General features: G+C 36.7%; 1 protein-coding gene across 1 annotated transcript; it reads left to right on the forward strand.

Annotated features, from left to right (window-relative positions):
- The first annotated feature begins 844 nt into the window (after positions 1–844).
- Positions 845–18799, forward strand: TIGIT (T cell immunoreceptor with Ig and ITIM domains). The gene is given in 6 exon segments (XM_074211288.1): positions 845–944; positions 5091–5242; positions 5244–5433; positions 14004–14113; positions 18564–18758; positions 18761–18799. Coding segments are annotated over 6 exon segments (786 nt in total).
- Positions 18800–24268: the final 5469 nt, after the last annotated feature.

Here is a 24268-nt window from a genome sequence, read left to right on the forward strand (position 1 = left end):
TAAATTTAGAAGGGATCTTAGAGACTATGTAATCTGTTTTATTTTACAAATTAGGAAACTGAGACCCAGGTAGACTAAGCAACTTTCTTAAGGTCACTTACAAAATGAGCAGTAGAGTCAAGATTCAAATCTAAACTTTAATTCCAGATTTACTGCTCTTGCAGCTATACTTTTTTTTTTAGGTTTTTGCAAGGCAGTAGGGTTAAGTGACTTGCCCAAGGCCACACAGCTAGGTAATTATTAAGTGTCTGAGGTCAGATTTGAACTCAGGTACTCCTGACTCCAGGGCTGGTGCTCTATCCACTGTGCCACCACCCCTTTGCAGCTATACTATTTAACTACGAACAAGTACATAATCAAATTTTGTTGGAGTTCAATGTATACTCAATAAGCATGTGTATTCCCTGCTTCTACCATTTAATTATCTCCATATACCTGTTATTTCTAGCTTCTTAACACTTAACAAGCCTGTCAGACCTTCCATTTCCTCAATGTCAATCTTTTTGCTATATGTCATTCTGACAATTGACTGATGAAGTCCCTGACTATTATTATATTGTTGTAGAATTCTTCTATTACGGTAACCTTTCTTTTATGAATTTAACTGTTGAATTGTTTGGAGCATATAAGTTAGAAATTGTTATATATTCATTATTTATTCTTCCTTTCACTATTGTCTAATACCCTTGTCTGTCTCTCTTTTGATGTCTGGGTAGAATTCAACCTTAGGTGTTATCATTACTGTCACTCTTATTTTTTTAAAAATTGCTACCAATCATGCAATACCATAGTCTCTGAAGAATTAAAATTGAGGGTTACCTGGAGGGCAATGGAGAGAGGCATGATGGGAAAGAGCAAGCTGCAATACATTGCTAATGAAGAATTAAACAGAAGTGGTTTGAAGGATGTCTTCAAGCAGATGTTTGCCTGGAAGAGGTCTATTGGTCAGATTGTAAGGGCTACATGCATAGACCAAGGACTCTATCTCTAGGCTCACAATGTTAAGGATTCTAGAGGAAGGGTTCTAGCATGAGAAACCCCAGTGGAGGTATCCTGACAAGAGTAGCACAGGATGGGAAGGAGTGGATGGGTTGGAATTTTGGAAGGAGTATCCACTTCTCTGAGATCTCAGATCAATCAAAGCACAGAAGCAACTATATAATAATCTTTTCCAAGTCAATCTATGTCTTCTGCATCAGTGCAATCTGAGGCACAAATACATACATACACATACATATTTATATATTGACAAGACTGAGGAGGGAACTTGAATATATACATTTTAATGGATTTTGTTTTTCTTGTTTTCTCAAGTGGGGCAGGACATAAAGTGCAGAAAGAAAATATGGGCCTGGAAATAAAATAAGATTGAATTTTTTTTTGGTTTTTGCAAGGCAAATAGGGTTAAGTGGCTTGCCCAAGGCCACACAGCTAGGTAATTATTAAATGTTTGAGACTGGATTTGAACCCAGGTACTCCTGACTCCAGGGCCAGTGCTTTATCCACTGAGCCACCTAGCCGCCCCAAGATTGAATTTTTAAAAACCTCAAGAAGTCATAAAATAATTAATCCATAATTGGAAGGGACTTCACAGGTCATATGCTGTAACCACTCATTTTAGAGAATATCAAAGAGAAGCCTTGATAAATGAAATGACTTTTCTAGGTCAAATAGGTCTGAAGTGAAAGGGTCAATCCTTCAAGGTTCCTTGATTCCAAATCTAGCATTCTTTCCATTGTATTATGCAATTCAAACCATTAGCATTTATTGTTATAAATGTTCATTTTTAATCCTCTCCTGGCATTTCCCTCTTACATTTTTGTTTTTGATATTGTTTCAGTGCTAATTCCATTCATTTTTTGGTAAGAATTTCTATTAAATCTATTTAACATATGAAATAAATATCCATATTTCCAAGGCTTATTCCCTTTTTATGTGATAGGATTTTTGCTTTTTAGCTTGTCAGATGCTTTCCTTTCCCACTTTCTTTGAATAAAATTGTCACTTAAAAATGACTAAGTTCTTTAAAAATGGTTACATTTTGTTTCCTTTCTCTTCTGCATTAATCAGAATGCACATTTTAAATGAAAATCATAACTTATTTTCTTTATGTTACATTTAAAAACTTATTTTGTGTCATTAGGTCAGGTTATCCTACATAAAGTCCTTATCACACAGCAGTATAAAAATCTAACTTAAGAGAAAAAAATGTGTTTCTATCTCCACCTTTGCCTGAGCTTTTATTATTTTTGGCTTGAATTTCTTGTTTATGTATATTTTTCATCAAAGTTTTTCTTTTACTATTTTGTTTATGCCTATCTATACTTATAGATTTTTCCATGTCTCCTTTTTCCATTTCTTTTTTTTTAATGGCTGAGCAAACTGCATCCTTCAAGGTTTTTAATAATTTTTTTGTTCAATTTATCATCCTTTTTTCCTACTATTCATAAGGATGCTTTTACTTTAAAAATATATTTTTCATTCAACTGATATACTTTATTGTCAAATTATATAATTTGCCATCTTTATTATTATTTTTCAAACCAGTGCAAAACCATTGAGAAGTTTGGGTCATTGTGTAATCTATTTTACTGTTTTCATTCAATTCAATTTTGGTTCAAAATCATTTTCAGTTTTGGTGTCTGTCCCAGATACATGTAGTAACGGATCAGCCAACTGCAAATCATAGTCTAGATAACTGGAAGGTCTTATTTACTTGGTTATTCCTATGTAGCCAGGATGAAGTCTTTGGAATAATTGTGAATTTCATTTAGGAAGTTCTGCAATGTTTTAGGATTTGAAACAATCAGCACAACATCATCCACAAACATGAGCATCTTGATGATTCTGCCATCTATAGGGAATTTTTCTTTCATTTGGACTGTCTTAGACATCCTCCATCACACTATCAAATGCTATGGGTGGGCATACAACTGTTTTTATGCATCACTTGATATTAAAAATGTCATCAATCAAAGTAATCCCTTTTTTGCATTTGTCAAGAAATCTTGTATGATTTTCATGTGTTCAGTGGAGACACATTGTTGGAAGAAAGTATTTGTGTCTACAATTTTCTCTACAACACATACAAAAAGATAAATGTGAAGACAAGGAAACATGGAAACATCCATAGGAAATGATGGAAAGCAAAGTTAGTAAAATCAGAACTGTGAACACATTGGCAATAGCTATTTATAAAGAAAGAAAACCAAAGCAAATGTTACTTCCAGGTAGACTTGGAAAGAGAAAAAAATATAATTTTAGTTTTCTCTTAATAAGTTGGATTCTATGATGTAAAATAAGGCTTTTGTAAAAGATTTTGTCCCTTTTAAATTTTGACTTGGTGTTTCTGCTTATCAAAAAGATAGTTGTTAGAGAGACCTGGGTTCAAGTTCTGCCACTGAAACCTACTGCCTGTGACCCTGGGTAAATCACTTAACCTTTTAGTTCATTAGGTAACTCTTGGATATTTAGTTTAGGGGGAGAGGAGTAGGAAATGAGGAAAAGAATAACATCAATTTAGAATATATTATGTACCAGATACTGGTGCTTAAAATGACAAATATTATCTCACTTGATCCCCTGTGAGGTAGAAGCTATGATTTTTCCCCCCATTTTACAGATAAGGAGACTGAAGCAAACAGAGGTTAAATAACTTTCCCAAGGTCACACAGTTAGTAAGCATCTGAGATCAAAATTTGAACTCAGGTCTTTCTGATTCCAGGTCCAGAGCTTTATCCACTGTACCACCCTGATGCTTCCAGCTCAAAACAATTTTAAATTCGACACCATCTCCCTCCCCAGCCCAAATCTCCACTCAAATAATAAGGCTAACTTAAATCACCATATAGTCTTAAAATTCCTACGTATCCTTAAATTTTCTTTCTTCAAAATTGTTCCTTCAAAAATAGCTTGGTTTGGTGACTGGTTTGCGGATAATTTCCATTAATTTTCTGTATAACTTATTTTAGCTCATTTAGTTATTGCTTACCTTGAACAAATACATCTTGTATAATTTAAAAGGACATATTTTGATATGTACTGATATTCCTCTTGTCTGCATGAAAAAATTCTTTCCTTTTCATTGCAGTTGTGAAGTTTGATTATAATGTGTCTGAGTGAGCTGGATCTGTGAATTGTTCTTATGAGTAGTCTGTAAATTCTGTCAACATGAAAATGGCCCATTTCCCCAGTATTTCTTCAAGTATTTAGTTTCTGAAATATACTAGTCAGATTATTTATTTCTACCCATGCAGGGGGTAATCTGATAACTTTCCAAACTCTGTTCTACTGATTTATCACCTTTGTAAAGTTTTTAAATATTTTACCATTTGGGTATTTTTTTCTTTTTCTTTTCTGCTGTTTTCTTTATCTCCTCCCCCCCCCTTTAAAATCATTCTTTCCCCAAGTAAGTTATTTGTCACAGTAAATTCATTTTTTTCTTTCATATTCTCCATCGATATTTCCAAGCTGTTAAAATTCATCATCATCTTGTCTTGATTTTTATTTCATCTTGTGTTAATTTTTACTATTTTCATTTCTTCCTCTATTTCCTTCTGTGTTTTTATTTTCCACATTAATATGTCTTGCAATCATTCCAGCTTTGTTTCTGGGGTGTTAATTCATTATTTTTTCCTTCTGGCATATTGGTTTCAGTTTCTTTTAATCTATGATATTTATTCCTCATGTTGGAACTTTTCTTTTGTTTGCTCATTTCTTTGATTATCCCTTTTATGAAAACCAATTTTATCTCAGGGTTTTTGTGAGTCCAGTTCCTTTTCCTTTTCATTTCAATTGTTCTTTTGAAAGGATATTAAGGAAGTAGATTCCCTGTGACCTTTGACTCCTCTTTCTTCCATTTCTTGAATAGTCTCAGTTTTGTTAGCATGTAGCTGTACATAATAGTGTCTCTTTATTTTCTCTATTTCTTTTACAATTGTGATTTCCACCCCAATCCTTCCAGCCCCTTTTCTCACTTCCATTCTTGTTTGAGTTAAATTTCAACAGGAAATTGGAATGCTTGTTATATAAGGTAAGTATTGATCCTCTAGGCCCTTAGAGGAACTATTATCCTTTCTTTACTCCTTCAGGGACAGTGACTGGAAGAATTTTAACTGTTGAGAAAATGTCTGCAGTTGAAGGCACCTCAGCTACTTTGCAGTGTTTCTTATTATATACTTCAGCTAAAGTCACACAGGTCACCTGGAAGAAGAATGACCATCTTCTTACTACTCTTGAATCTTTTTTATGGATCTTTTATTTATCCACTCTTCAGAAATATGAACTTGGCTCTGGGGCATAGCATCACTCTTCTGTCCTTAACTACCAATGACACAGGAGAATACCATTGTGATTTTCACACCTTTCCAGATGGTATTTACAGAGGAAACATTTTCCTGGAAGTCACAGAACTAAGCCTTCCAGGAGATTCAGGTAAGGCAATGAACTATCCTTACTGAATGAGAATGTAAGACAACTTAATGATCATTATTTCATGTAGATAGAGCATTCTCTTCATCTTCCCTTGCCTATCCCTCACCAAAGGGTACTCTAAAGCAAAGTCATGAATAAATCTTAAAGCTGAAAGAACCAGAAAGAAACCAGGAAACCATTAAGTCTACTCCCTTTATTTTACAGACAAGAAAACCATGACCAAGAGAAAGGAAGTGATTTTCTTGGGGGTGCACAGTTAATTTGTTGTAAGGGATGACGGTGGGGGAGGGAAAGGAAGAAGTATCTATATAGTGCCTACTATGTAGTAAACAGGTGCTAAGCAGTTGTACAAATAGAATCACATTTGGTAAAGTCAAAAGTTGAACAAACATCTCCTAAATTCCAGTTCTGTGCTATTTGTATGGTAGTTTAAGGTTTATAAAGATCACAAACATATGTTATCTTAAGAGAGATCTGGTAAGTGCAGGTTGACTATAGAATATTACCAGTGATGTGCTTAGGAAATGCTCCAATATCAAGTACGTGCTGATCCGCAAAGGTAGTGGGAATGAGAGATAATGGATGGAGAGGCAGAGGGCCACATAGATTCCTTCAAGAACCAGACCTCAGCCTCTGCTGTGTTTAGTGTCTTTCCTTTGGGGGATTCATAGAAATACGTGGATGGGAATTATTCAGGAGGGAAGACATGGTAGAGTTGCTAACCACATGAGTAGAGGGATTAGTTATTCCAGTGGGGTCACATATCTAATGATACATAATTTAATCATATATCTAAAAAGCAAATTAGATTTATAGATGACTGAAAGTTGGAGGCAAGGCCAAATATCATTATTGTTATTGCTATCAGTCTTTCTTTGTACTCTCAGTAGCTAGTGCATGGTTAGTTGTCCTTCGTGTTCAAAGAGATATCACTATGTTGGGTCAAGATACAATGCATCTGATTGTGACTGATCAGATCAAAATGAAGTTGGAAGGCCCAGCACAAATAGTTCACATGAACATTTGAAGGTGTCTTTAAATTTGGACATTTCATGTTTCTTTTGAGTATGTACTGGTGCTTAATAAATGCTTATTGGATTTGATGTCTTGATCTATGATTTTGCCATTGTGGATATTCTCTACTCTAATACAGTTAACAACCTTTCCCTATTGCTTAATCCAGAGGATTTCAGCCTTTTTTTTTTGTTTCATTTGCATCTTTGCTATTCTGGTGAAGCCTGTGGATCCCTTCCTGCAATAATGTTTTCAAATGTATAAAGAAAAATTCAGAGATTTGCAAAAGTTAGCAAAACTAAAGATGTATTTTTTAAAAACCATCTTTGAAGTCTATCTAAGGATGACTTTGATTGACCTGTGGACTACAGGCAAAGAATTCTTTTCTTAATAGGGCTGGAAAAGTTTCCATGATAAAAGGAATGGAGAGATAGTCAAGTACATGGTGCAGATTGAGAGATTCTGGGAAGGCATCTGCTCAAGGCCCAGTTACTCTCTAGTAAAGGCTTTTGTAGCCTCAAGTCCTTCACACTTTGCTCAATGGGACAAGATCCTCTCCTGTGCTGTATTCTCATAATTACTTCCTGCCTCCCACTTAAATGGTGTATTGACTGGGGGCCAGGTTGTTTTCTGAAAACAATATCCCTTAGATCTTTTGTCTCTAAGAGATGATCTTCCTGTATTGGTCAGCTAGGTAATACAGTGGATAGGGCACTGACCTTGGAGTCAGGAGGACCCGAGTTCAAATCTGCCCTCAGACACTTACTAGCTATGTGACCTTGGGCAAGTCACTTAACCTGGATTGCCTCGCATCCAAGGCTATTTCCCAGCCATCCTTATTCATATTTGACCACTGGACCCAGATGACTCTGGAGGAAAAAATGAGACTGATGACTTTACTCAGTATCCACCTCACTCAAATCCAACTCAAGTGCATGTCATGGCATCACCTCCCTGTTATTATATTCTTTTAAAAAATGAAAGATAAACATCTTCATCATCATCATTCTGTCCGGGTGCTCATATTTCAAATGCTTCCACTGACTCCTGCTTACTGTAAGGTAGGCTCATAGGATACAAAAACATCTGCCAGGAAGCTGAAATTTGTTGGAGGATTTCAGTCTTATTTTGTTTCTTAAAATAGAACTCTCTTCAACTACAGGTATGCTGTTTTATCAATAGTTAGCATTCTTTCATCTCCTTATACTTGGCTCAGATTAGTGATTCCAGACCCTCAGTTGAGAATGTACAAACCTTTCTCCCTACTGTCAATTTATTACTCCTTCACACTTATTTTTCTCAACCATGATTCCACCTCTCTCCCTCAATTTCTCACCCTAAATCTTCCTGCCCCTGAACCCTCTACAATGTCCATTCTATATTTTGAAAACTTCATTTTATCTTAAATCTTTTCCTTTTTTACCTCTTTCATGTTCTGGCTCTCACCGAGACTTGGAAATCTAGATAAAGGAATCTACCACTTTCCAAATTACTTAAGTCTCAATTGGGTGGAGTCTTGTCCAACACTGAGTAGAATGTTAACTCAATCTCATTATTAGTTCTGACCTTCAGACACTATTTTGACCTAGTAGAGAATGAAGAAATAGATAAGGGAAAAGCAAAAATCCTGGATACTCTGATATTAATTGATTATTAATAATCATTTCTCTCACATTCAATCCAAAATTTTCATCAAATTTAGAATCTTGATGGTTGTTATCTATTGTCTTTCAAGGCATTTTTCTTCCTTCCTTAACAAATTTAGTGTCTATATTACAATCTTTCTTTCTTCTCCATCTCCTGTCTTCAAATTGGAAGACTACAATATGCATTGATACTTCCTCAAATATGCAATTTCTCATTCCCTTAATCTATTCAGTTCCTATACTCTATCTCAGTTACACACATAGCCTTATCCATAATTTTGCAATCATCTACAAATGTTCCACTTATTCATAAAGCCTTTATTCATAAAGCCTGAAACTCTTTTTTTATTTTATTTTATTTACTGTAACCTTTTACTATCACATCTTTTCCTGTATCTTATGACTCATGATCCAATTCTTTATCCTCCTTGTGCTCCTCGCTATTACATCCATCCTTTGAACTAACTTGACTCCTACTCAACTCTGTCCCCAGTTCTTGAATTCGTTGTTCCCTTGTCCTAAAACCAAGCCAAACCAGGATTACTCCCACCTCCTATCTTTTTTCCTCCTATTCATGAACTGCTGAGTGAGGAAATTATGGAATTGTACTGATTATGTTGAATATAAATATCTGTTCTTTAATCCCCACTGGACCTTCATTGCAGTAAGACACACATTCTATTCCTTCCTAGTTCATTAAATATCCAAGTCTCCATAAGAGCCATTTTAAATATTTTCATCTTTCCCTAAGCTTCTCCTGGACAATTCCTCCCTCAATCCTTGTCTTCTATTTCACCCCCTCCCCAAATCAAGGTCCCTCCCTAAATCAAGGTTATTCACTGAGAGGTACCCTTATCTCTTTCTCCTGTTCATCTCACATAGAGACATCTTCTGCCATTATCTCCTTCACTTCAGTATTAGATGAAAAGGTGTCTCTCCTCTGCCAAAGCCAACCCTCTATTCTGATACTCTCTCCTTCTCCAGTAGAGTCCCCACTATCATACCCTCTTATCTTTTATTTCTCACTATCTACTCCACAGCAATATCCTTTCTTATCTTTAATTGCTTTCTTTCTACTAGTTCTTTGCCTGCTGCTTCTATATGCAAGCCTAATTCTCCCCATCCTTCAAAAATCCTCACTTGATCTCATTTCTATTCCCTTTTTGGCTAAAGGCCTGGAGAAAACCTCCTACTAACTAAATGCCTCCAGTTTTTCATTTCCATCAGACTATAAGTTCCTTGAGGGCAGGATTTGACCTGTCTTTTACTCTCCAGTGCTTAACACAGTGACTGGCATATCTTAGACTCTTTAAAAAATGTTTATTGATTGACTGACAGTCACAACCCCATGTCAATTTCTCATCACCACCTGAATCTTTCAATAGTCTTATGTTTTCCTGCCTCAAGGTTCTTCCCTTTCTAATCCTTCATCCAATTAGTTTTCAAGGAAATTTTTCTAGATATTGCATTAACCATGTTGCCCTGCTGCTCAGTAAGTGCCTGTGGCTACTGATAATTTTTAAAATAAAACACAAAACTCTTCTGTTTGACATTTAAAGTTTTTGATAACCTGGACTTTTCCTTTTAGAATTCATATATTTTACTCACTTCCATGAAGGAATCTTACTGGTCTTGGAAATAGGGAGGGATCTACTTTGACAATATCTTTTTTCACTTTCTGGATTCTATTCAGAATGACAAGGTTATTTAAACAATCTTCCAAGAATTTATATAATCCTGGATGCTTGCTGAGTTGGAGAAGTACCAACTCCAAAAAGAGTTCTAGGACACATGATTAAGACCACTGGCAAATACATTACAGAAGATATGACCTTTGCACTAACTCTCACTACTTCATTTCCGGGTTTTCTGATTTGACAGAGCCTCTTACCAATCTATAGAGATACTCCAAGACTTTACAGTATGTATGAGGAGTAGACAGAGCTCTCCCCATTATGGGACATCAAGAATTAACTTACTTCATCTCTTACAGGTTAACCTATTTGGATATGAAAAAACATGTCTTTATACAGATTAGTGAATATGGAATTACTACATGGAGTCAATACTCTCATGTCTATGCTATATAGTCTGTATTTGTTTGGGTCCTACCATATCTACTCCCACAAGCTGGCTATTGGAGAACTATATTTGAGATATGAAGACATCATTTTCAGGAAGTGACACATTGCCTGTACAATCCTAGGAACCTGGAACACCTATTAGACTATGTGGTCTTTAACATCAGATCTTCCAGGTATAATCTTTTATTAGATTTGACTTCACCACCACCTATATACAACAAAGAGTGAGACAGAGACCAGAATTTGATAAGATTGGAGATCTTTATTCCTGGGGACTGTTTGGGGATTGAGTACCCAAATCAGACAGTACCTAAGTGTTCAGGGGATAGGGTTTTTATAGTGTTTGGGGGGTGGGGGGTACTGAGAGCAAGCTACAGAAAAGCAAAGACAGCAGTTAGATATATTATTTTGACACATACATATGTAAACATAGGGTTCCATATAGATAGGGGTGAGAAGGGGTCAGGGTCTTTGTGTAATGATTGAACATATTTTCTGAGATAGAAGGAGTCAGGAATTTACTATCTTATGGTTCCAGCCGCATCTGAGGAAGGGGGAAGCAGTCCTGGGAGGAAGCAGGAATCTTACAGATAAAGCAAGATAATTAGGCTAACAAGGGTGCTTCGTAAATCTTTAGACAATTTTATGGTATATCTGTGACCCCTTGGGTCCTATCAGACTATTTTTGGACCCAAAGGCACCTAGCCAACGTTATATTTCTAAGGAATTTCTCTGGGCCCAGAAGGATGTCAGGGACCCCTTTCTATACAAGAATTTCACAAACATTGATATTGTACTTCAATACCAGGAGCCCATAAGCTGTAATCAGATTTAGTGCTGTGAAAAATATGATATTTGTAAAGCTAATGGATCACATTCTATAGAAAAATGAACCATTTATTTATGAAGTGGTCAGTTAGGGGCAGCTGATGGTGCAGTGGATAGAGCACTTAGAATCAGGAGGAAGTGTGAATCTAACCTCAGACATTTGAAACTTATTAGCTGTGTGATTTTGGGCAAGTCATTTAACTCTGATTCTTTCACATCCAGGGCCATCTCCAGTCATCCTGATTCATATCTGGCCACTGGACTCTGATGACTCTGAAGTAGAAAGTAAGGCTGATGACTAAGCACAGCACCCTTTTGCTTAAATCCAGTTCATGTGCATGTCTGGCATCACCGTGTCTCCTGATGTTATGGTCTCTTCAAGAATGAAGAACAAACATTACTTTATAAGCATTGTGTGACCTTGGGCAACTCAATTAACCCTGTTAGCCTCATCCTCATCTATAAAATGAGCTGGAGAAGAAAATGGCAAACCACTCCAGTATCTTTACCAAGAAAGCTCCCAAAAAGATCTTGAAGAGTTGTACCCAACTGAAAAATGGTCAAAAATACAAAAAATCTAAAGTTGAAATTTTTCTCCTCATTGTTGAATCCCTGGTCTGACCCCCATTTCATGATGAGTCTAGACCATATTCTAGCTCTTAGTTCTACTTTTCATTCTCCAGACTTCACTCCTTATCAAGCAGCCTTCTCACCCTGAAGATTTCTCTTCCCTGAAACCCTCCCTCCTCAATGGTAAGATGCTACCATCTCATGAACCATCCATATGGGTTCATTACACTATCTACTATTCTCCTTCCCAGGTCCTCCTTATATACTGTCTTTTTCCATTAGTATGCAAATTTCCTTGACAGAGGGAATCTTTTTTATATGTTCTTGGGATGGTTACACTGAACTTCCCTAAGGTATGATACAATTATAGTAGTAGTAGAAGATGTTTTGATAAACATGTATCACTACTCAGTGACTCCTTCCCATCACCATTTGAAGGAGAGATATTTATCTAGCTTTTTTATATTAAGGAACTATTATCTATGCTTGTCTGATATTTTACTTAGACCTCTGACTCCCTCTCCATTGTTCAGTGTAATCTTCCTCTCAAATGTAAATTTACCAAGATAATAGAGTGGGCTGAACTCCTTCCCCTTTACTTTCCTGACTCTTAGCCTTCCAAGGTAGATACTTGACTCCAGGAAGATCCAGGTGGATGATTAATCCCCTTCTCTTGACTTTTCCTTGTACAGGAGGTGGGCAAGCTCTCTAAAAAAGTTCAGCCAACACCCTCCCCTATGAGGATCCAAGTGGGTCTAAGCCCAGTCACGCCTCAGGGCTGTTTCCTTTCCTTTCCTCTTTTCCCTTAAGCACTTTAGCATCAACTTTTCTTAACTGGCCAGTCTTTAAAGTATAGTCCCCTATCTTGCTGCCTCTCCAAAGAATTTACCCTGTGAACTGTTTGAGGTCACCTGTGAACTTTATGTAGTAATTTGTGAACTATCTGAAATAATATATGAACTTTGGAGTAATCTGTGAATTAAAATATAAGCTTTTCCCACCTCTGGGTCAGATGGTCTGTCTGAGTTTTTACTTAGAATGAATCCTATAGATTGATTTTAAAACTGTCTTTCTCTGAGGTCATCTCATTTCCCCCATCATTAATTTAATCCTAAAAGATCATCTGACTCTATAGTCTCTTTTCTAATGCTTTGTCTAATGGGTTTCCCAGTTTATTTTCCATTTCTGAAAGAAATGCATGGTCTTGGCCCTCCGGGTGAAAATTCATTATCTCATAACACATTTTTTTCAATCTGATGGTCAGAAACTTTCAGGCCCCTGGATAATATCTTGGATTGTATCTTTTCTACCTTCAAGAAGACTTGGTTGCCCTATTTGCAGAATTCTTATAATACATTTTACTCAGAAACTCATCTTTTACATGATCATGGTTTGCATCCCCAATTTTTCTCCACATTCAACTTGTGTATTGCAGTGTTCATGGCTATTTAGGTAACATTTGTAACATGAATCTCCTCCTAAATTATTTTCTTCAAATAAAGAGCACTATAATTCAATTCAGAATGTTCAAGAGATTTTCAAATTAAGTGATCCTTAAAAGTTAATATTTTCTCCTGCCTAATTCTTGTTTTGTAGGTATGAAATCCTCTGGTTGTTTGAATATCAAATTGTTTGCATTTTGCTTATGATTGTTAAGTTCACAACAAAAGTGATTTTAAAAACAAATAAAGGATGAAAGGAAAAGCCTTTATTAAGCACTTATATATGTCAGGAACTGTGCAAAGCACTAGAGATACAAAGATAAGCAAAGAACAGTCCCTTCCCTCAAGCAGTTTATATTTTAATGAAGTAGACAATATACATATAAACAGGAACCTAAAATGTACATTCTGAGTAGAAAGTAATCTTAGAGCCTTTAAGCTGCTGGGGTCTAGGAGAAGACTGTGAAAGTTTTACAGAAGAAAGGGACATTTGAATCCAGTATTCAAGGAATCCAAAGATAATACAGTAAATACTGAATATTTACTATCCCAGAAAATTCCAGCTATAGGTAACATCTAGTAAAAGACATGGTATAGTTTCATGTAAAGAACAGCAAATAGGCCTGTATGGTTGGATGATAGAATATATGCAAAGTGAAAGTAGACTGTCAAGGTAAGAAGGGACAAGATTTTGAAGCACTTTAAATGCCAAAGAATCTTGTATTTAATTTTAAAGGTAATAGGGAATCACTGAAGTTTAATTCTTGCCAGTAAGAATACTATCCTCCCTCAAATTTCACATAATTAAAGCCCATGTTGGCTTCCTAAACTAACTTAAAGATTCTGGCTCCTGTAGATGTCAAGGGAGGTGCCCTTGGTGTTACTTTCCATGATTTTTCCCATGAACTTGTAGGGTAATGGTGCAGTGGGGTACCATGATACATTTCTTTATGACTGCCAACTCATGACTTTTTGCCTTCTTTCAGCAGCAGAAACATCAGACAGCTACCATTCAAGGAACTCTTTTGGAATCATGGTCTCAGTGGTAGTAATCATTGTTGCAACAGTCATCATAATGGTGATCTTGGGTGTCAAGGTAAATGTACCTGATTCATGGACCATAATTCTGGGAGGGATAAGCCTAGAGCTATATTTTTGAGATGTTTCCATTTCAAGGAGGGAAATCATGCTGAACCTTGGCACATTTCATGGATTGGTCTGAAATTATGGAAAGGGCATCCCTATGTTCAAGAGGCCAAAAGGTGAGTTTCAACAACGTCCATGGAAGTCATGGACTTACCTTAACTAATTCCTTTTGAGGACATAAAAAAAAAAGATTTTTCAAAGAATGGAGAGGAAACTGATAGTTATCTGCAAGTGTTTTATTTTTTTTTAAGGTTTTTGCAAGGCAAACGGAGTTAAGTGGCTTGCCCAAGGCCACACGGCTAGGTAATTATTAAGTGTCTGAGGCCGGATTTGAGCTCAGGTACTCCTGACTCCAGGGCCCGTGCTCTATCCACTGCACCACCTAGCCACCCCTTTGCAAATGTTTTAGATGGCTCTTACAAAGAAGAGAATTATCCTGTCATACTTCAGAGGTTAGAACTAGAAGTAGGGCTTTAAGGTTAATAACTAAAGATGAGGGGCAGCTAGGTGGTGTAGTGGATAGAGCACTGGCCCTGAAGTCAGGAGTACCTGGGTTCAAATCCGGCCTCAGACACTTAATAATTATCTAGCCATGTGGCCTTGGGCAACCCACTTAACCCTGTTTGCCTTGCAAAAACCTTAAAAAAAATAATACTAATCAAATCAAAGATTAGCTAGGAAGCAGTGAGCTTCCACCTTTACTTTAAAATATTTAAGAAGTCAGTTCCAGCTTTGCTGTCTTTCTCCTCTCCCCAAGTGTCCTCCAGAAACACCATTTTGTACATCTGTCATCTTTCCAGTATTATAGCAGGGAGACTCAGTGGATAGAGCATTGGCTTTGAAGTCAGGAAAATGGGAGTTTGAATTCAGCTTCAGACACTTGAAACTTAACTAGCTGTGTGTCCTTAATCCTACCTCGCATCCAAGGTCATCTCCAGTCATCCTGATTCATATATGGCCAGTGGGTCCAGATGACTCTGAAGGAGAATGTGAGACTGGTGACTTAGCACAGTCCCCCTCACTCAAATCCAATTCATGTGCTTGTCATGGCATCATCTCCCTAGTATCATAGTCTTCTTTGAGAGTGAAGGACAAACATCATCATCATCATCATCAATTCTGGATGGTTTTTCCTCCTTAGACCTGCTACCACTGAATCTTGTGAAGCTTGTCTCCTTTTTGATTTTTCCCTTGTGAAACCAGGAGTTCTAAGGAAGCTAGAGGGAAATGTTTATTCACAAAAGTTGTAAAAACTGAATGTGTATCTTTTAATATTTAATGAGCACCTTTGGTTAGAAGGTTTGTTTATTTTAAGCTAGAGTCTATTCTTCACAGTAGTACTGTGATTACTTATGATGGACTTCACCTTTTACCCTCATGATTTTAAATCTTAAAGTCTGTTAATTTTCAGCTAAACCCAGTCTTGGAATTACCATTTCTAAAACAGGTATTGGCTAAATAATGGAGGACAATCTATTTCAAATATACAGAATGTCCCACAAGTCTTAGCATAGTTTTAGAGTCACAACTATATTATATTTTAGGGTTTATAAATCAGTTTTCTTATAACAACCCTGTGAGGTAGATACTATGATTCCATTATTGTTTCCATTTTATAAATGAGAAAACTGATGCTCAGAAAGAGTGACTTGCTCACTTAGTGACAGTATTCAAATCCACATCTCCTGATTCAATACTGCACAATGTTGCTAGCCACGCTGCCTGAAGAAAGATCACCCAAATTAACAAATACTGTAAGTTAAATCAGTGCAATATTCCCCCCCCCAAATGCTCATGACTGATTAAATTGGTATTAAAATGACATGCTAAAGAACATATTACATTTAATCATAGCATCAGTACAATTCATAAGGACATTTTTAATAATATTTATGACAAGGACAGCTCTTGAAATCACTTGCAGGATTGACCAGTACCTGAATCTAGAATCACCAAAAATGTTTCCAAAGAATTCATTTATAATGGTGGAATGGGAGACAGTCATTTGCTGTTTATCACTCACACTGGTTGTCTCAAACTCATAGAACAAACACACACACTCCTGCAGGAACAGCACAGGATCCATTCAGCTTGGCTTCCTTCCTTCCTGCTTCCTTGGCTTCCAGCTAGCAGCCATGTGGCTCCCTTGCCCCCCAAGTCTGGAGGCAACCTTCCCCCTTTTGAGGATATTCCTGGAGAGGGAACCCAAATTCCCCTCCTTTGGAGCACCCTATCATCCTCTGGTTTCTCTTTTGGGATAGCTCGCCCACATGGAGGACTTCTCAACCAGTCCAGGGTGGTTCTGGGCATCTATGCCACCCTGAAAATTGCCCCTTTACCTCAGTTCTACTCCCAGACATTTTAATCACTCTTGGCTCCAAACCTGGGCCAATCTTCCCAGGAATCTCTGAGATATTTCCCCCAGTAAAGAATAGCAAGAAAGTGGGCTTGAAATCATGCAATTTGCATGCATTATTTTCTTATGTTCTTCCTGGAAAATACCAGGAAAAGAGATTTACATTAGTATCTCGAGATAAACCACCAAATTGTTATAAATGACTTGAGAATATTTAGTTCAGAGTGATTAAAATGGTTTTTATTAAGATAACTTAACAAAATGGCACACCTCTCTCATGGTGGCAGAGAGGGGCCTCAAACTCAAATAGAAAAATTGGACATTTATTTGTTCAGCATGTTTGACTTTTTGACCCTGTGGACCATAGCAAGCAAATGCTATCCTTAAGGCTATCTTGGCAAAGATACTTAAGTGGTTTACCATTTTCTTCTCTAGAGGATTAACACAAACAATTTAAATGACATGCCCAGGGTTACACAGCTGGTAAGTGTTTGAATCAGAATTTGAACTCAGGACTTCATGACTCCAGGTCCAGCTGTATCCACCCTATCAAATGAATCACTTAGCTGCCTCTGCATATTTAATTAGATACTCACCTATTAATATTATTTGCCATAGTTGTTTTTTTTTTAAATTGTTAAACATTTCACAAATACATTTTTATCTAATCCTGGCTACCCTTGGGGGTTTTGTGGACAACTTGTTGAAAGGACCAAAAATTTGATCCATTGGACCTACACTCTATTGTTTTGTAGTAGAAGATAATGCAACAAACTCTCTGAGTGTGAGAATGATGGTAAAGGGCAAATCATAGTAAGAGTGCCCATTCAAAGAGCACGTGTTGATTTATTGTTAATTGTGGTAGATTGTTTTAGAGCCTGTTAGTGATTCCAACTCTGCCTTCTGAGATTTGTGATCAGCACCAGACTCCTACTGCCTTCCCATAAGGTATAAACAAATTTTCTATCAAGATTTAGGATTGGGAGGCACCTTGGCTAATTGATTTTGGAGTCTGAAAGGACCTGAGAAGAAATCCTCTAGTTTGACTCTTTTATCTGATGGACAGAAACCTGAAGCCTGGAGTAAGGACAACTAACTGATTGAGATATCATTTCCTTAAAGGAGGGGCTGTTTTTATCTGACTTTGTATCAAGTATTTAACAATGCTTGTTGAATTGAATCCAATTACCCAAGGTCATATATTAAGTAAGAAGCAATCAGGAAGTAAAGTCATATCATATCTCCAAATCCAGGACTATGGCCATTGCACCATATCACCATATGGCTACACACTAGGTTGTTTCATTTCATTTGTTGTTTATGCCACAGCTGGGTCACAGTGTTGGAAGATGTGCTTCAGGAAGTCCTTCAGGAGTTTTTTCTCTGACATCGTTGTTTGTGATAACCCCCCCCCCCCCTTCAATAGTCCCTTAGCTATAAATCACCTGTGAACATTGTGTGTATGTGTATGCATAATGTATTATATACATATATATGTACATAATAGAAAAGAGAGAAGACAGAGGGTGAAAAAAGAAATGAGGGAACAAAAACAGGAAGGAGAGGGATAGACAAGAAAGGAAGAGAAGAAATAGAGAAGAGAGAGATGATAGAAACGATGGAGTTAAAGAGAGAGATGAGAGATACAGAGAAAGAAAGAAAAAAGAGGCAAAGAGAGAGTGAGAGGAAAAGGAAGAAGAGATAGGGGGAAGACAGAAGTGAAGAGAAAAGAAAAGTGAAATAGGGAAATAAAAAAAACAGGGATAAAGGAGAAAAAGGAAGGAGTGGAGAGAAAAGAGATAGGAGAAAGAAGAAATAGGAAAGAGATGGAGAGACAAAAGAGGAAGAAATAGAAAAATCTCCTGTATCTCCTGTTTCTTCTGAAATAGAGAAAAGAGAGAAAAGAGGAAAGAGAAATAAGAAAGTAATTTTGAAGAAAAAAAAGAAAAATTGAGGATCCATAACTATGTAAACTGAGGAGTAATTAAAAATTGGGGTACAGATCTTCCACATATTTAGTACAGGGTTGGGATTTCTTTTTCAGAGAAAACTCTTCAGGATCAATGCAGTAAACAACAGCTTCATGGGAAGAAGTCCCTCTAGACAGAATGAATTGAGACCCAACTCTCTTGATAGGTGTCTCCAAATAGAAGCCACACCAATGACTATCAGACAAGATTATAAACAAGAAAATGATATAGCAGAATCTCATGAATATTCCAATATCCTTAGTTATAGAAAAGTCTGAGAAGCTTCACCTCACCACTGGAAACAGGGTAATCCCTTAAAAGTGCTTGGCAAAACAGCCCTTGCATTTTGTACAAACATAGGTATATAAATACTTCCACCTGAATTAATGTTTTGTCTTTGTGGGTTTTGGGGGGAAGTTGATAGATGGGAAAGTGCTTAGTTGACTGACTAGAGAAAATTGTGTGACCCCCTTTTTCTAAGAGCCTTTAAGCAAAACCCATGTTTTCAAATTAAAAGAAAAATCTGAAATAAAAATATGGATTTTCTCTTGGTCCTAAAAAAGAAGTATCTTATATTTTTTCTTCAATCTACATTTCCATTTGGATGTCATCTGAGAAGCTCAGATCTGTTTGATTGCCATTCAAGCTGAACCTGAAAGGGCTATTATCCTTTCTCTTTCCATGTCTCAGAGGAGATTGCCAATGAGATTTGGTTTATGTGTGAGTGATATTTTTCTTATGAACAGAGGAACTGAAGAAAAAAAATGTGATGTGAGTCCTCATGTTGTAAATGATTATAATATAGTATTGATATGTCACTAGTATTTCAGCAGGATTTTGCAGGGATCCAATTTAACTCTTGCTTTGTTCAGGTCATGAGCAATCCTCACCTGTACCTTCGTTTCCTTTTCTGTACAAGGGTTTCACTACTTGTTAGACTGCTAGGTAGCACAGTGAAAACCTGAGCTCAAGGCTAATCTCACACATTGTGATCCTGGATAAATCATGTAGCCTCTCAGCTTCCTCAGTTATGAAATGAGGCCAATAATAGTATCTACCTTTTAGGGTGGTTGTGAAAATAAAATGAGATAATATTTATTAAAAACATTTGCAAACCCTAATGTATAATAGAAATGCTAGCTTACCTACTGATCCTCAAGGATGATTGAGTGAGCGATCTAATGACTATTAAGAAGTCCACTATCCCTGGAAGAAAGGTTGGCTAAATGTGAAGCTGTCTTTTTTTGTTGTTGTTGTAGCTGCTCATGATATTTTACTTGCAGAGTTTGTTCAAATTATTATAACTGAGAACACAAATGTAGAAACTGGAAACTGATAAAAAGGCATTAACAAAAAGGTTCTGATTAGTAGCAGTGTTAAGTATTGAGGGAAACGACTGTGGTTAGGTGTGGCTGAGATGGATTGCCCCTTTTCACTTCCTATTTTTTTTGTTCAAAGTCTGGAAGGGATAAAGAAGAAAATGCCATTTTGAGAAATCATGGAGACATCCAAATTGGGAAGTATCAAATAATACTTTTGTGAATTAGAAAATAATCAAAATGGACCTCCAGAAGTTGGAGATAAGGTGACTTGTTGGCTATTTTGATGAAAAAGAATAAAGAAAACCTTAGCAATACGTGTACATGTCTACCACAAAGACACATTCTGCTCCTTGAAGGTGGGTTAAGCCTCTCTCTCACTGTCTCTCAGATTCTGACTAAAATTGCATCTATTCTTGACAAAGGGAAATTATAATTTTATCTGGAAGGTTATGATGCTGCTTTATTCTTTTAATTCTCTGAATGGGGAATAGGAAAATGCCATAGAGCCAAGGAACTAATAAAATGCTGGAAGAGTTTTGGTGTCCACACTAATTCCCCATACCCTTCTACCATTCAGGGAGAGATTAAAAACTAAGGTAAGAAAAGATAGCATACCTGAGACTGATAATTTAGAGAAGAAGGTTTCAGTCATACAGGTTTCCTAGTTTCCTATTGGAACAATGGTGACTTTAGGAATATTTGGAAGCGAAAACAGGAGCCCACCGGAAAAATGTTGGAAAGCTTTCTGGGAGCAAGGATTATGATATAATCGATGACATAAGATTATAGGTATATATCCCTTTAAAGCATTCAAGATGCTTCCACACATTTAGGACCATAGATATCGAGTTAGAAGAGTCCTCAGAAGTAATTTAGTTAGTCAGAACTGATACCTAATTTTATGTTGAGTTTGGCGAACCAGTTAATTTGTTCCACCACTGATGCAAACCATGATATACAAGAGAAATCAGAAATTATCACTACATGGAGGGCCCTGGCATTAAGGGAACCTAAGAAAGGCTTCTTGTAGTTGAATTTTGAAGGAGTCCAGAGAGGCTCAGAGGCTGAGATGAGGCAGGAGTTCATTCCAGGTAGAGGAGAAAGCTAGTGAAAACACTGTTAGGAGATGCAGTGTTGTTTGCAAGGATCAGCAAAGAGACTAGTAACATTGGTTTGCAGAATTTGAAAGTGTGAGGTATAAGGATAGAAAGGTGTGAAGGGGTAAATCCTCTATTTAGATAGGGAAACTGAGGTCCAGAGAAATTTAGTTATCTTTCAAATGTCAATAAGTTGTAAGTGGCAAAACGAGTTTTCAACCCTATGAATGACTAGGTCCAGAACTCTGCTGGTTCTGAATGTCTTTGGATAGTTGGAAAATCTTTGAAGTATGTACTAGACTAATGATTATCCTAATTTTATATATATACATGGAAACAGAAGATGAAAGAGATTAAGTGACCAGCTTATAGTTACATTGTTGGTAAATGTTGGAGGTGAAATTTTAAGCTAGGGCTTCCTGATTCCAAGTGTACTCCCATGCTATACTGTAGAAATGAAGATATATATATATATATATATATATATATATATATATATATATATATATATAAAATGAATGGGCATTGTTTCATACAAACTGAGAACTGGGAAAGACATTATCTTAAAAAGGCCATCTCTATTACATCAACTATTGACAGTGGTCCTGACCCATGTCTCGCCACTGGAATCTAATGGAGTCTGGAGGAGAGAGTGAGGCTGGTGACTTTGTGCAGTTTTGCCTCACTTAAATCCAATTCACTTGCAAGGCAAGATATCACCCTGCTGATGCCATTGGTTCTCTTTGAGAATGAAGCATGAACAGCAATGCTTGGAGGTAAAAAGTAATTTATAGGTTTCATACAGGGGCAAATATGAAATCATAAGATTTACTTTTGTCCTAAGCAATTTCTGAGAGTATCCAGGTGAAAGGGCAGCTAGGATGGTGCAGTGAACAGAGCAATGGCTTTGGAGTCAGGAGGATGGAAGTTCAAATCCAGTCTCAGACACTTGATACTAGCTGTGTGGCCCTGGGCAAGTCACTTAACTCTGACTGCCTGGCATCCAGGGCCATCTCCAGTTGTCCTGATTCATATCTGGCCACTGGATTGGAGGAGAAAGTGAGGCTTGTGACTTAGCACAGTGCTCTCTCACTCAAATCCAATTCATGTGCTTGTCATGATGGCATCACCTCCCTGGATGTCATGGTCTTCTTCGAGAATGAAGGACAAAAAAAAAATCAATCAGCAATCATCCAGATGATGAAGAATTTATTTTTGGAGGAGAAACTGATAATTTAATAAGCATCCAACAGGACAAGTTCAGCCTTATGAGTTTTCCTTCCATTATATGGGGGAAACTATGAAGAAGGACCTTTTGTTATTTGGGTAGGGGTTGGAGTCAGTAAATTCATTTAGAGTTTAGGTTGTTAGAGTTCTCTATGGAGCTTATAAGGACATATACCATTTCATGATCCTTGAGGGCAGGGACTGTTTTTTGGTCTTTGGATATCCAGAGCTGATTGTAGTACCTGACACAGGGCAGTAAGTGTTTAATAAATCTTTGTTGAATAAAAGAATGAATTATCTCACAGTGGAAATTTCTAAAGGACCATTAAGGACCATTTTTTGCTATTATTAAAGAAAGATCAAAAAGTAAAATCTTTATTGGCATTAATAATAATAATAGATTAATAGATCATATAAATTCATATGAGTCAAATAGGGATAAATCTAGTAATAAAAAAAAAGTTCCACTATTTTTCTTTTAGAAACCAGGAAGGATGGGATTTCAGAGAAGCTTGGAAAGATTTGCATGAACTGATGAGCAAGATGAACAGAACCAGAAGAACATTGTACACACTAACAGCAACATGGGGGTGATGATCAACTTTGGAATTGCTCATTCTACCTGTGCTATAATGAGGGACAATTTTAGGGTATCTGAGACAGAGAATACCACCTGCATCCAGAGAAAGAATTGTGGAGTTTCAACAAAGACCAAAGACTATTACCTTCAATTTAAAAAAAAAAATGTTGTCTTATGTACTACATAATTTTGCTATCCCTAATATTTTATTTTCTCCTTAAGGATATGGTTTCTGTCTCAACACATTCAGTTTTGATCAATGTATAGCATGGCAACAATGTAAAGATTATCAGACTGCCTTCTGTGGGGGGGGTATGGGAAGGGAAGGGAGGGTGGGAAAATTATAAAATTCAAAACCTTACAAAAATGATATATTGTATATAATTGGAAAAAATATTTATATATACATATGTATGCATACATATATACATATGCATATATGTGTGTATATATATATATATATATGTATATCTACAGAGATATACATATATATAGTTCCCCATTCCACCATTTACTTTCGAGACTCAAATGGTATGTGGGATCAGGGACAAAGAAGTTTATAATTTCACTCAGAGGTCACTGGAGCATATTGGCTGCTTCAGCCAAGTTGGTTTTCATACTGCCCTCTTAAAGTATATTTATTCCCACTCTACTTGTTTACTCAAATTGCCCCTTGTCTTTCTTGCTCTTTTATTCTCCATTTGTGAAATGCCCTTCTGATTCTCCACCAATCCAAGTCTTACATTTTTTTCTCAAGTTCCAACAGTATACCAACTCTTGGATGATGTCATCTTGGATTAATATATCCAACAAGACTTCTTTCCCTTACTTTTAATTCTTAAACATAAAGATTTTCACACAAAACATGATTAAAAACTAATTTGCATTTATTTCCTATTGTTTTTCCATATATCCCCAACAAGACAGGGGAGGGGAGAATCATTTTCTCCTTTTTGCAGGGAAGGAGTGTTTCCTATCCTTCATTCTTCCATATTGGATTGGGTGGATGCAGGAAGTGAGTGGTAGATAACTAGTTTCCTGCTCCAGGATACAAGAAGTAGAGAAAAGACTTTGGATGAGACCCGAGTTGCTTTGCCAAACTGCTTTTGGTTGCCCTGATCTGATGATCAACTCTTTAGACTGTCTCTGGTCAGCCATTCCTCTTGGCTCAGTCATGGAGGATACTCTGCCTTACCTTATTGGTCTCTCCAGTTTTTGATTCTCCCATAGCTGTTCCCTGCTTTCCTTGTTGGAGTCAATTGAGGGACAAGTTGAAGACCTCTGGCTTCTGGGGATCTCTCAATTGATTTTTCTCTCTCTGCATTGTACCTAGTATTTCTGAGCATAAAGTAGATACTTTGGAATAATGATTGAATTCAATGAGAGGATTTTGCTGGTGACAAACATGTGTTTCCCTAAGTTCACATACAAGTCATCAATTGTGTAGAGGACTATTACGTGGTCACAAATCTATCTTCTGCCATGAATTTTTCAATTACTTATCATAAGCTAAGATGGGGTCATTTACAGAGAATCTGAATATGGGAAGATGA

Source organism: Macrotis lagotis, chromosome 1, assembly GCF_037893015.1.
Source record: "Macrotis lagotis isolate mMagLag1 chromosome 1, bilby.v1.9.chrom.fasta, whole genome shotgun sequence".
NCBI lineage: Eukaryota > Metazoa > Chordata > Mammalia > Peramelemorphia > Peramelidae > Macrotis > Macrotis lagotis.